This window comes from Phoxinus phoxinus, assembly GCF_949152265.1.
Source record: "Phoxinus phoxinus genome assembly, chromosome: 18".
NCBI classification, from domain to species: domain Eukaryota; kingdom Metazoa; phylum Chordata; class Actinopteri; order Cypriniformes; family Leuciscidae; genus Phoxinus; species Phoxinus phoxinus.
Window position 1 is genome coordinate 10775440 of NC_136893.1, and position 14856 is coordinate 10790295.

Consider the following 14856-nt stretch of genomic DNA (forward strand, 5'->3'; position numbering starts at 1 on the left):
ACTGGCCGTTCCCTACCGTACAAAGCGCCGCGCTCGATCGTTGCACGTCTTGTTACGGTGTCAGTCAGTGCTTTGAATGCGCTCGACGCGTGTATAAAATAGGTATTCTGTTGTTTCGTTGGAAAACTTTTGTGAAAGTTGGCAGAGGCCGATAGGTGTGGCACATCTGCTGATATTTTGCATGTTTAGGGTTTTCTCTGAAATGTCTTGAAGATGTTTGATGACTGACTGGCTCATCCCTTCTGGATTAATGAGTTCAAGGTGGGAACATTTTGACATCGTTGCTTTATGACTCATCCGTGTAATCACTAAATCAACCAAAACCTGTTTTATGCTCACAAATGAGATGTAGCAGTTAGCAAACAGGAACTTGTGATTGACTAATTTCTCACAGTTATGAGACTGTACTCAGAATATGCATTTCCCCTTTTCATTGGCCTTATTTTTCAGTGCTTTCAAGAAATTAAGCTAATTTTGTTTTGGCCTAAACTTGGCCCTTCCTGCCTGGTGTTTACTCATATCATTTGCGGTTCAAATTGCAAATGGAAATATTTCCAAAGTCGACTGTGTTTAGATAGAAAATATGCTGAAAAAATGCAGTCCGGGTGCGCTTTTGCATGCCACAGCGGAAGAAACTGCCAGGCAAATAAGGGCTTTGTCTTATAAAGTATTCATTGTCACCTGGTAACGGCTGCCGTTTATCATTTCACCTGAAATTACAATGAAAACTGATACCTTATCTGGGGGACAAGCACATAGAGAGCAGGCAAAGATGAATGAAGAAGAGAAGGAGGGAAAAAGGGAGGGAGAAAAGGGGAACGGGGGATGGGACATGTAGTTTTTTTCCCCTTCCTCATAATACACAACCAACTGTTCAGAGGATAAGGTTACTTCAACATGTGAGCACGGTTCAATACTGATGTCGTTTTTTTTTTTTTTATGAGACGACTTTAAAATATGCTATAAAATATAACGTATACTGTACTTTCTTTTATGGAACCATCCTCGTTTTCACACATGAATTTCACTGGTATGCTTTCTTTTTTTTTTTTTTACAAAATTCCTCAAACTTCCTGTTTTCGGTACGTAACACTCATAAAATGAACTGCGATAGTCAAATGTACAGTATCAGCAAGGGTCTTTCCCACAATGTGCGATTAACAACAACTACAAAAAAACCCACTTTGTTCATTTTAAAACGGGCGTGCTGTTATCATCAGAATCATGCAAAAGTGTCTGACTGATATATCTAATGAGCTTGATATTTTCTCTGAGCCTTTGAGTTTTCCCTCCCTCCTCATTTTCATGGAATCGTGGAAGGCTCCTCCCCGAGAGACTTGAAAGGCTAGAAGAGCCCAAAGATGGGAAGGCCAGCCCACTAAGGGGAGGAAAAAAGTGCGCTCAGGTTCCTCCACTGCTGTAATTTCCTATCTGCCTATTCAGACATCGGCAACTGCTTGGTGTGTGCGCGTGTGTACAGGAGCAGAACCGTAGACCGATAGAGAGCGAGAGAGAGAGAGAGAGAGAGAGAGAGGCAGGAGGAGCAGGCGAGGAAGGGGCCGGCTCTGTATTCTCTCACCTACCCCCCGTTAAACCACAGGAGGGAGGGGCCAAGCCAAGCTGCCAATCAACCTCACTCGTGGCAGCCGGCATTATCTCTGCTACAAACTATTGACAGATTACATGTCAAGGAGTTTAGTACATGATTGAGAGCAAAAAAGGCATTTATTGTCAACTTCTTTTAGTTTTGCTTTTCTCACAGACCAGCTTACATCTGATGATTTTCAAACAGAGTTCAGTAATATTATGAAAGTTACATGCTTGACAGGATTTAACTTCGACTACCCTGAATATGGTAAGTGACCCTCTTTTCTATAACCTCTGTGTGTGTGTGGGTGTGTGTGTGTGTGTGTGTGTCCATAGGTGAGTGTTTTATTGTAAAATATGCCTTGAACAGGGAAGTTGATCTTGTTTTAAATGCCGTGGATTGTCGCTGTGAGTTTACTGTACCTTTATTTATAACTGTGTGACAAGCCCCGAGAAGATGGCAGTGTTTAATACGATCACTCTGTCCCTGAGTCCTGTGTTTTCTTTTCTCACTTTACTCATGCCTCTCAGGAGGGGAAGAATTTAAGTAGACTATACTTTCATTTTAAACCTGGAAGTGGTCAAGTTTATTTGCTCTGTTATTTAGACACAGCATATCACTCTTACCTGCAGGCGTTCAGCAATGTTTGAAACTCATATATCTGCGTTTATTAAAGCAGTCCTGTTTGTCTGAGCACTGGGGATTTTTTGTTGATGCCGATATTACTTTATGGACGCACCGATGTGGCATAAACATACATAGGCATGTTAAAATATCAATGAAGTGACTGGCATGGCCTAGGGGTTTGTTGCCAAGGGGACTGAATAAACAAAATGCTGTAGTAACGTTGTTTTGACACATGTAAGGGCTCACAGAACAAATGATATCCCTCTCCTTTTTCTTCGTTCCTCTGTTTATGGATATTATGGAATTGATATCAGTCAAACTGTCCCATCCTGTTTTCTAATTTCCCTCACCAAATAATCTGGCTTTAGATATTATTATAAAATCAGAAATCGCATGTTCCTAAAATAAAAAATATTGTTGTTCTAGCATAGTTAGTTTGAGTTGTGTGGTTTGAGTTTGTTGAATTTCTATTTCAGTTGAGTCTCAAATAGAGTTCCTGGAAATTCATTTTATTCGTTATTTTATATATATCGGATTAATTTAGGCCAGAATTATAGTTTATTCACACACTTGTTTGTTTGGCTTTTGATGTGTTTTACTTCATGCTGTTTAGGTAAAGTTTTAGACGTCACTTTGACACTTATTTGATTATAGACTGTGGTGTGTATCTGCCATGTTTATTTTCAAAATCGATATTTTATAATTAAATAAAAAATAACATTTTTACTCAAAAATCTAAAATGTCACTTCTTTTTTTTTTTTTTAAATAGGACTGGATGTTTAACTAGTCAATAACCACACTCTATTTGTTTTTTTGTTTTTTTTTTAGCTTGGGAAATACACACACACACACACACACACACACATCAGTGAATTTTAAAAAAGTAGGTTTTGTCATAGCTGAAAAATTCAATCGATAATTTTAGCAAGTTTTTTGATGTGATATCCTCATGTCTTGTTGCCCTCAGGCAAGTTTTTTTTTTTTTGACACTAATGAGCACTGTTTGTTCTGAAAAGATAAATGGTGCAAGATCAAATCAAATTAATTGAAAATAAATGTAATTGTGGCTTCTTTTAAAGAGCATCTCTTGAACTTTCAGAAGTGACTTCCGATTTATCATGTCATATTTATCAGAAACTTTTCCCTTTTTCAGAAACCGAATCACATTTTTGCTTTCTATTTTATTCTTTTTCTAAATGAGACACACCCGAGATTTTAAAATCGCTGTCATTTTGCTGTGTGCCCTCTCTTCAGATGACTGGAGTTATTTTAGCTTTTTGTCTCTCCTGTGCGAGCGAAAGCAGTTTTAGCCTCTGTCCACTTTGAGCACCTTTACCACTCATCTGCAAAATAGGATCAAATGAGGAGGAAAAATCAACCCAAGGTCTGCAGCCCTCAATAACCTTTATCACAATTTAGCAACAACCGAATCAATTTGATGTCTTAAGCAATAAAAAAAGGCTGTTGCTGTCCTAATTCTGCTGCTCTTCGGATGACAGTAAATTTACATTTTTTAATTAAACTAGCTGGAATTTTTATGAGGGGGCTGGGCTATGCTAATGGGAATGTTGTGTGCCGCAGATTAACAGAGTTTTGAAGTACATTTGGAAGGGGGGACATTAAAGGGGGAGAGGATGCTAGGCATCACATTTAACCCCTTTTATGCTTATTTTTCCTGAGGGACCCCCGGCACACCCGAACGCTGAGAGAGAGGCAAGAGCGCTCTTTAGTGAAGGGGTGATCAGTGTTGCCATGTCAACTCATGCATAATCTTTAAATTCTAATCTATAATTGATGACACGCACAGATCACATAGAAGAAAGGTGAGCTCTTTTTAGAAGGACGTCTGAAATGCGTTTTGTATAACATAAGTCGTTTGAAACATAATAATTTGTAGGCTTTTTTGTCACTTGTTTTTTTTTTTTCATATTAAAATATGGCATCAAATTTAATTTAACATGTATCTGTATTTATTTAAATTTTGTATTCATATATCTCGTGCAGTATTTTTTTTTACACAATGCAGTTTATGCAGTTAAAAATAAATACTATAGTTTGTTATATAAATATAATTTATAATAATCAGAACAATTAAGATTTATCTGCTATAGTAGATGTACTTGCATTTATTTGTTTCATTTCATATTTGTTTGTCTTGTAAACCAAATTAGAAAGGCTAGCAAAGACAGAAAGTGTCCAGCTTGAGTTTCCCGATCAGTCATCGGCCCCCCACCATCAAAAGGAACTTTGTCATCCTAATACCCCAACAGTCCCCCAGCTCACAGTCGGGCAAACGATAACGGAGTCTAATACAGGAACGGATCAATCTCCAGGCATGTGAACGTAATGCGTATGAGCTCTCTCTTCTCCTCTCCTCCTGTGCATTCATGCAGACACCAGACCCTAATTAAAACTTCAAAACCTTTCTGTCACTTATACACAGTAATGCTCTAATTGATACTGCGCTACAAAAGTTGTCGACTAATAAATTGATCACAAATATCCATTTTATTCACAAAATATGCCGTTTTTATTTGTATAATTATATAAATGTATAAAAAAATAATAATAATGATATATTAAATATAAATGATTAGTAGAAAGTTATAGATATTTAAATCATAAAAACGCTAGATAGTTTTCCATATTAATATTAATATAAGCAGTATCACTTTGTGAATGAGCTGGAATAATATTTGAGTAATGACATAATTTCCCAGAATGTAATTTCCCTGGCTGTAAGCAAATCCAGTTATAAACATAGAGTTCAGGTGAGTCGTGGTGTCATTTTGTGAAACAAAAGTGAACTGTACAAAGAGAGGGGGAACAAAAAAGGTATTGCTGTAAAGGTATTGATGCCTCACAGGTCTTGTGGTTTAAGTTTTGCATCTCGCAAAAAAAGCCTCTCATATGCTTGCTGCAGTATCTCGTGCCATCTACCTCACCTTTTGCAACAAATGTGCCACACGATTGAGAATGCTGTGATCCGTTTTCTCCCCCTCCGTGCAGCCAAAACATTGAGTTTTCGTGTTTTGTGCACATCTGGTTCCAAAAAGTTGTGGAAAGATCTTCCTCCTCCATGTGCAGGCCCTCGCAGAAATGGCTTCATTTCACGTTTATGATCTTCCACATGAAATTCTAATTTCATGCAGAGTGGGGGAGACAAATAATCTGCGGCAGCTGATACGGCATATAAGAGGGGAAAAGAAGAATATGAAGAAGCAATTAGCACAGTGTGGAAGACTTTAGTCTGTTTGTCTGAAAGCTTGAGCTCCAATGGCCTCGAATGAAATTTGCATGCTCCGCTTATCGGCGCTCCCTTATTATGCCGTCTGAAAGGAAGATTAAGCCGCTACAAAATGTGGCGACTAATCCTTTTAAATGTGGCAGGGGTCTTTAAGGTGTGAACAACCCTGTAGGCAGGTTTAAGGCAGGGTTGTTAGAGAGGCTATACCGCGAGCCGCTCTGTGACGGCTGAGTGAACGCTACAGGCTTCAGCCACTCACTCTCCTTTAGTCTGGCAGGAGCGGAGAACATCGGCTGGATCGCAGTTAAGGGACCGATTGGCCTGAGCTGATGGATGGTTTGTCTGTGCGCTAGCAGTCTTTTAGCTTCTTATCTCAGACCCAAACAGAGAGGTCACATGAGGTGGGGCAGACGATAAGATTAGAGCGTTTTCCGGTGGTCCTATGTGAAATCTCTACGCTGAGTGCATGTAACATACATCTCTTGAAGTTTATCGTGTGAAATTAGCGAGTTCCCACTCGTCATTCACTTATTTGCTGTTGTTTTTTTTCCGCCCCCCTGAAAGACAATCCTCGTCTTTTTTTTATTTATTCTCTCAGTGATAAGCGAGGGAAATGAACGTCTTCGCTGTTGCCTTTTTTCCTCAGAGATTGTTTGCATTGGAGAGCCACAGAGCTGATATCCTGTCCTCTCTGGTAATTGACTGCAAACAGGGGTGCTTGCGTTCGAAACCTCCCCTGCCGTGAATCCTCTGGTTGTGTGTGCTTTTGCCTGTGACATTCTATTCACTTGGGTCAGTAGCAGGCAGCAGCAGCAATAATTACAGTCTGTACATGATAAATCTGAAGCCCAGCTGTTGCGCTCTGTCACAGCCTACACACTAAACCGAGCGGAGAGAGAGAACAAGAGAGAGCAAAAGGGGGCTCAGGAGTTTGCTGTTTGACTGAATTATTTTTTTTAACTCCGTAACTTGATAGGATTACATGGTTCTTGGACCAACACCTGTTAAGAGGCTGTTAACAGAGCAGTTGGCGGTCTCATGGCTAGAGCTTAGTGCTTTTTCAGACTCTTCTGTGTGTCCTCTTTTGGGGTTTCTGTCTTTACAAGAGGGGCTTTGGGACTCAAGGCTGTTCTGCTCCGGCCCCAGACTTTTGTTAAGACCAAAGTGAGGGTGCTAAGGTGTCTCTTTAGTTCATACCCTTAATTTGTACGAGAAACCGGGTTCCTGCTGTTCCACACTGGATAACAGGTGTGGATTTGGCATCCTTAAATTACTTCAACTTGAATTTTAGTCAGACGTATAGAGCTAATGAAAATCTTTGCTTTCATTTTTACCTTATGATTTATTAAATTTGTATTTTATTTGTATGAAATTAAAGCTATATATATATATAATATATATTAATATAATTATTTTATGATTTTATTATATTTTAATTTATTTATATACAGTGGCCCCAAGAAGAATTTGGAATTTTATACACACTTCAACTTGTCTGAATGTCAACAAAACATGAAACCAAGTCTTGTGCAGTTAAAAAATAATAATACAATTAATTCATTTATATGTATATTTTATTTTATAATTTTATATTTTTTTATGTATATATATATATATATATATATATATATATATATATATATCTCCATTTATTTATGGATAGCATAAGCACTTTTTTCAAGCAAAATGTTAATAAAGTTTCAAATGATAAAACAATAATGTTTATATATTGTTCAAAATTAAGAAAGTTTTGAGGGCAATTGACTAAAAAACATCTTGACACTAGTTTGGTGTTTAGTAATTACAAAAACTTTAAAAGTTAGTTGTGAGAAAAGCTTTAGTATTATTTGTTTGCAGATTCCACTTTGTTTGATAGCTGTTATCCTAATGTATTTCACATGCACACATTTTAAGCGTCAAAGTTTCCAAACTATTTTTTCAGCCACTGTATATTTTTGGATCAACCAACTTACGAAATAAGTCAAACCCTGTACAAGCTATGTGGCAAACAAGTCACCTGATACCAGGCTTGTGTGCTATTATTTGTGCAATTTTATGTCCTATGAATCTATTCATACACACAATGAATGAAAGGACATATTGGGTTGTTGAAGGCAGCCTTCATTAAATAGTGTTCCAGCATGATTTAGATATTTTCCAGCACTGCGCAGAACATGACAAATGCCATGTTACAGCTTGCACAACCAGCAGAAATAGAATGAAAATACCTGTTCAAGTCTGCCCAGAGTTTTTTGCAACTTTTTTTTTCTCCTTTATACCTTACATTATGCAATCTGTGGTGTAGATCCCTGGTATGTGTGGATTGTCTGAAAGCATAAGGCAAGGTAGGGGAGAGATAGAAAATGCTAATGGCTTGTTTATTTTGCCTGTACTCTGCTATCCTTGAATACCATATTTGGATTTTGTTAGTCTCACTTACTGAGCTCAGACCCTTTCAGAGGGGTTCCAACACCTGTCCTGCCTATTGTGCCGGAATTTTCTATATTTGGCTTATAGTTAGACTCATTGGTTGGTACAAAGGGGCAACATTTGTCAAAGTCGAGAGAGAGAGAGAGAGAGAGAGAGAGAGAGAGAGAGAGAGAGAGAGAGAGATTATTCTGCAGTGATTTGGAAGGCTTTAAAAAATATATTTTAGCGTAGTCTTTGTAGCCATCTGCAAAATGATATATATATATATATAGTTTATATATATATTTGATCTATAGTTTTACAACATGATTCAATAACTAGATTTCTGCAACTAACAGTAATCTTATCTTAGAAAGGAGGGAAGAAATTTTAATAATCGTAATTCAGATGGCTTTGATTGTCTTGATAAGTAATCAGAGTATCATGATAAATAAGGGAACATTATGACTTTAAAACGGCAGAGCACTGATTGTTCTGAAGGTGTCGTGTCCATTGGACGCCCATCTGAGCTTCTCTACAGAGTGAAATAACCCGCCCGGCCCTTAATTGTTTGGAAATATTGGAGGCCCCTTTTCACCTGCGTGTGCGCTCCCCTCTCCCCTGATTCATTTCAGGGACCGTCCTCGGCTGCTGGAAAATGGCGTTAATTTTTTTATTACCTGTTTGACTCTCCAGCCTTATTACTGTAGCCCCTTAATGTTCTCCGTAACCGTGGAAACCAGATGAATAAACGTCCGCAAAAGAAAATGAGATGATTAAACAGGTCATCCTTGCAAAACAAATTCGCTTGGTCGAGCGCAATTTGTGTACCAAGCGCCTGTCTTAACAGTTTGCTAACAAGGGGATTGTTTGCAAGGGTAACGGGAAGAGAAAAAAAAAATGGAATAATGATAAACTAGCTCTGAACATGAAATAATCTGTTTAGGAAAAAAAAGATAAAATATTATAGTTGGGGAAAATATAGCAACTTAATTGTAATACCTCAGCTTAAAAGCCTGTGTGTGTGTGTGAATCTCTATGAGTTGGTCTGTCTTTGACATCTTTTTGCCCGTAGAAGGAATTTGCCAATGTGTTTAATGTTCACAAACATGTACATTTGGCTTAAGCGCACACATTACAAATCCTGCAGTATTTGAATGGTTATCTCCTATTTGAGGTATAGACTATACATGCCAGGAGGTATGTGGACAGTATGTGAAGACAGCGAACAAGATTCATGTCTTAACGGACTGTCTCGTACGGAACACCTCCTGACTCCGTCTTCGGACCCTTTAAGTTTGAATGTTTTCTCCTCCACCCTTCCTCTCTTCCTTTTCTCCCACAGTGGACTTGTTTTGACCCCTTTTATGCATATTTAACATGCAATATTTCATCTCACTATGATGGTTGGGTTACTCTCATCCCTGTAAATAAGAGACTTGCCTTTGCCGATTTAGATATAAAGATAGGGCAGAATACCAGGCCTGAATTAAAGCTGTGTCTGTGTTCGCATTGAGACCGCTAATGACAAACTGTGGCCATGCCGTGGTGATGTTGTTTATGGAAGTACCCCACTCAAGGGTGTTGGCTGTTTACACTGAAGCGCCACTTTCCCTCATTCTTAAAAAAATGCCCCCCTCCCGAGTCAAGGGGGTGTGGGTTGGTCCTGGATTTGAGGTCTTCGGTGCGAAGTTATGGCACATTTTGAGAGAGTGTTGCTGCCCCAGCATTGGGGTGTGTGTGGCAGAAACTGAAAAGCACTCGTGCATTATTGATGTTTTAATTTGTGCAAATGCCCAAGTCTTTGTTAAGTGATTATAGAGCTGTAGAGATAAGAGACAGGTACTTTGGGCAGAAACAAGAGCTGGTGCCCACTTTGTTGGCCTAGTTTAGGTGCATTGATCTGCAAGGTTCAGTAAAAAAATGTCAACGTGTCAAAGATTAAAAAAAAAAAAAAAAAAAAAGAAGAAGAAAAAAACCTGTTGATCTTTTGTACCTTTTTTTCTCAACTACACCTCTCCCATTTATGGTACAGTTTTATAGGTCTTTTACATCCCTTATCAAAAATTATTTGATGTAAATATAATAGAACTGACCTGAAAAGCCCCATAAGCAAATATTGTGTGTGTCACGCCAGCAGCTGACCTTGGGAAAGAATGCAAAGTTATAATATCTCTCGCTAGAACAACAAACCCATAAAATAATGCTACACAAAGTGAGCTGGTTTAGGTAAATACGAGTGAAGGACTTCGCTTTTTTTCAAACCATGATTAACAGGAACATGAGATCATAAAGTTTTCCATGACGTGTCTCATTGCTGTTGGAACTGGCAGACGGTTTGTGCGAGCTATACCATTGCTGTGCACTAATAGAGTGAATCAACAGGAAAAGTGAAATAGCTTAATTATGCTGTCATGCAAACCACACGCACAAGTGCAACGTCGCTTTTTCAAATGAGAGTTATCACGTCGTCAATAATGCTGGAGGGTGTTCATGTTTTTTTTGTTTTTTTTTTCAGAAAAGGTGTGTGTGCCTTTTAAAGAACAGAGCGGTACACTGTTATTGAATATATTTAAATATTTAAATTATCCTTAAAATGTCAAATATTGTATATTTGTATACAATATATATTTTCAGTGCTGTTCTGCACTCACACATATTCTTTTTTGTGAAATTGACATTGAGGCAATTATACAATACAATATTGTTTCATATGTACATATATATATATAGTCATCAGTTCCGATAATTTAATTAATTAATTATTATGAATTGTATATTATTTATATGTAAATATGTATGCTTGTGTGTGTTTTTTATGAATGTTTTTTCCAATTGAGGATGTCCCCCGGTATTTCCGAATAAAGGTTTTGTCAGTTTTATCTAACTTCTGTATTCACTGACATCATATACAGCACATTTAAAGCCTGTTCCCCACATACAGCCTGTCATCCTTTTGAAATGAATCAACGTGCAGTTTGCTCTCGTCGGCCGCTGTATGAATGAGGTCGAGAGAAACAAGCGTATGGCTGAAAGCTCTTGCAGCTTTAACAGGGAGCCTGTCTTTCATCCTGACCCACACACTCTGACACTCTTATAGACGCAGCGCTGGTGGCTACTTTCACTTACCATGCTTGAAAGGCACTGGCCACGTCCCATTTGTGCTGAAATCTGCATTCAATCTGTCTCATGAGGCCACTGGCTTAGTATGGGAATCGAAAAGATATGATGTCTCAGGTGGGGTGAGAGAAGGGAACATGTCAGTTCTGAAATTTAGGGTTTCAGTTCGGTCTGCAATCTGACTCTATTTGAAAACAGAACGAAATGTCCTTCAAACTAAATAGGTACTTGAACTGATAGGGCTGAAATGAGTGTGCAGTAATAGACTTTATGATATTTGAAAGCAGTATTTTGCAGAAGTAAAAGAAATCTCCCCCCCCCCCTAGGGTGAAAGCCGAGCCCGCATAGGAAAGTGAGCCTCTATTTTAACGTGTTTCGCTGTGACAGATGACATTTAGCCCATCTATTGGATCGCATGTCTCACATTTATCTCTTATTTCACTAAACCCAGGCTTAATTAATAATTGATGCAAATGATATAATACCACTAATAGAGAAGAGATACATTTAGAATTATCCTCTAAAGTGAATTTATTTCCTGATCGATTGATTTTTTGGAAAATATAGTCAATTTGCATAAAAGATAACAATTTTTACATGTAGAATATTTAGCATTTTCACGTATGTTTTGGCCATATGTTCGTGCTTGGTGGAAACTTGATTCACTTCTGGTAAGCAGGCACTGTATATTTTCAGCCTGAAATGTATACTGTATGTGGTGTGCATGTTGAGGCAGTAAAGGTTTTATTTGGTTCCTGTGCACCTAGAATATTCTGCGCTTTCTCACCGCCTCACAAAGAGCAACTATGCGCTGTAATTAACATTTCAGCCGACTTATATCACTTTGCCCGTATTTTGTAATCAGCAAAGGTTTTCTGAGGTGAAAATACTGACATATCCCAATAATTAGAGACTGAAGTACACTTTTTATGATGCGCATATTTCCCAACCAGGAACTGCATGAAGCGAGAGAAAAGATAGAAGAAGAGAAAACAACTCGCATGTTTTGGCAAGTTGTTTTACATATCAACATTTTTTTTTTCTCCCTCAATGCGCTTCGAAATTTGTTCTCTGTCAGTGCTGAGCTGCCATACAGAAGATGCATTAAAAGTGCCATAACCCGGCCAGGCTAAAATCAATTGGAATGGATAGTTAAGCTGGCGCTAAAAATCAATGAGCAATTCATGTCCTTGATCATACTGTGTCATTTCTCTCAATGTTAGTGCTCAAAGCTTAGCGATGCACGACCAGCCCTCCCCTTGCACGTCACAATACATATATATCCATATTTCTTTATTTGTGTTCTAAATTTGTGCATGTTTCTGTGGCTATACCTGATTTTGCAAGCCAAGTGCACAGTTGTGCTGGCCCCTGCCATGCGTAGGAAGAAAATCCCGAGTAAGAGAAATCTTATCTGGACAATCTGGGCTGAACTGGCTGAGTTGCTATCTCAATCAAACACTTAAAAATAGCTGAGGGTCAAATTTCAATGATCATAGTCTTCTTGGCCTCTCAAAATGTTGCAATCAATTTGCATGGAATACCAAGCAATGGGAAGGCTACCCATCCGCAGGTCCCGTAATGGAGGGCTGGGGGCAGGGACATGGCCAGACAGATTAGGAAGATGAAAAGTCAGTGTTTCAAAATAGTAATTTTGTCCTTATTAATGCCATTAGTGTAACAGTCAGCATGCATCAAATCAAAGGAGGAGAGGAGTAGCTCAGTCCCTTGTCTCAGCACTGTGACGGGACTGTGTCGAGAGCGATTTGAGCGTTTTGTGTTGACGGGTGATGGTCTATTCTCCGTAGTCTTTGCTAAACAATGCCGCACTATATTGTTTTTTTGTCCTGTAAAGCTTGCGACGCCAAAGTCAAGAGTTTGATTCGCAGGGAAGGCAAGGAATGATGTATAGGATGTGTAAAAGGTATCAAATGTATACCATGAAGTCACTTTGGATAAAATGTCAAATTGTTTAGATATCTCTAAATAACGTATTTTTGACCAGAACCTGCAAGGGGGTCAAGCCCAGCAATCTCTTAAAAATCTAGATTTTGTGTGGAAACAATTTTCACTCAGCAATTTCTAGTAAATTTCACAATTAATTACAAAGAAACTGCAAGTAGTAAATTGAATTAAACATGACATTTTTAAGTAGCAAGACTGAAGTAGTATTTTCTTGTAAAATGCACTCCTCACCATAACTATATACAACTATATACTATACACCATAATCATATTCTAAAACCAAGCAATTCATCGTTTTTTTTTAGTTTGGGTTGACTGAATGTGAAATAATCTGAGATTACGGCACAAAATGATATCATTCACATCATCAGTCGTGTAATTATCATGCAAGAACGAGTGCAAAATGAAGGGACGCGAATGGACACAGTCATCCACGACGGTTATGTGCTGCTGTTAATAACGCAGGCCTGTTATTGAACTCAGTTGTGATAAAAGATGACTACAAATGACATTTCTGAATCCAAGACCCGATGGAATCAATGTCTGTTAACAGGCTTGTGTCCACACGCTCATTTCAGAGAGAAATCTTAAAGCCACCTCCTCCCGTTCGGCATTTGGCATGTGACTACAGATATTTTTCACCCCCCCCCCACCCGTCTTTTCTGTTGGTATAATTTGTTACGTGTTTGTGTAGCCTTTCAGGGAGCAGTTGTTTGGCACAACAGGTGTGGCTCTTGTGCCTTTTTTCTGACTAATGTTGCAAAGGGCACTCAGTCATAGGGTGAATGCCTCGGATTTAAAGCAAGGGCCTTCAAACCAGTTGTCTTCTGGGATAGAAAAAGCTGGTGAGCTGAGTGCACATGGGCAGTTGGCTCCCAGAGGTGAGATGTACTGGAGCAGCTGGGTCTTTTTTTGAAGGGGAGGATATTTTTTCCCCTTGTTTCCAATAACGCATAAATGAATGTTTGTGGCAGCCAACTGAGGCCGTGGAGTGCGCATGCCAGAGCGGAGTGGTGTAGTTGTGCCTTCTAGAAGGAGCCACAGATACTGCCAGGTTCTCAGAAAACAAATGACTGATCAATGATATGTCTTATTCTTAGTGGTACTGTACAAACAGTATCTTTTCAGACATTCCTTCTGTGGAACACAAAAGAAGATATTTTTTTGAAAAAGGTGTTTGACATTTTTCAGAAATATTCTTTCTTCAAAGAAGTATGAAAGTCATACAGGTTTAGAACAACATTAATGACATTTTTGGGTGACCTATCCCTTTAAATATGTTTTTTTTTAGATTTTGACTATTGAGAAGTGATTAGGTGATGAAAAGTTGGTGTGAAGGTTAATACTTAGTGGCCTTAGTTTGCAAGTTACATTATTACATTATTGTAAACATTGCAAGTTTACAATAACTGGATTAAGAAAGTACATTGTATTTTCATGTTGCATTTCTATTTTTGACGTTTTTGTCTCTTTCAGTGTAACTCCAACAGGTTAAGTACGAATTCCTGTATTTCTTTTCGGAAAACACCTCTTAGTAGCTTCATATTTGCTTTACCGCTCTCTCTCTCTCTCTCTCTCTCTCTCTCTCTCTCTCTCTCTCTCTCTCTCTCTCTCTCTCTCTCTCTCTCTCTCTCTCTCTCTCTCTCTCTCTCTCTCTCTCTCAATCCATCTGCATCATGTCGATCTGTCAGGCTGCCAGTGTCTGTTCCAATTAGATTCCACTTAATACACGTAACCTCGATTAACACGCAATCAAGCTCAGATAAATCACATCCTTTAAGTCTCCCCCTCCGCCTCAGTACCGTTGCTGTGCATCACCCTATTTTCTCTGCGAGCACATACACTGTTTCAGATTCTATAAAGCCAGTTTTGATACTAGCATCTTGGAAACCTTTTTTT

General features: G+C 38.6%; 1 protein-coding gene across 5 annotated transcripts in view; it reads left to right on the top strand.

Moving 5' to 3' along the window:
* casz1 (castor zinc finger 1) overlaps positions 1 to 14856 on the top strand; it is a 202258-nt gene that overhangs the window by 122006 nt on the left and 65396 nt on the right. For 2 of the 5 annotated variants that reach the window (XM_079587714.1, XM_079587718.1), the window contains exon 1: positions 1420 to 1855. The exons of the other annotated variants lie outside the window; for them this stretch is intronic. In XM_079587714.1, coding sequence (XP_079443840.1) covers positions 1807 to 1855 — 49 coding nt within the window. In that variant the 5' untranslated portion in view covers positions 1420 to 1806. Of the gene's footprint in view, positions 1 to 1419; positions 1856 to 14856 lie in introns of those variants that run through there. 5 annotated transcript variants of the gene reach the window in all.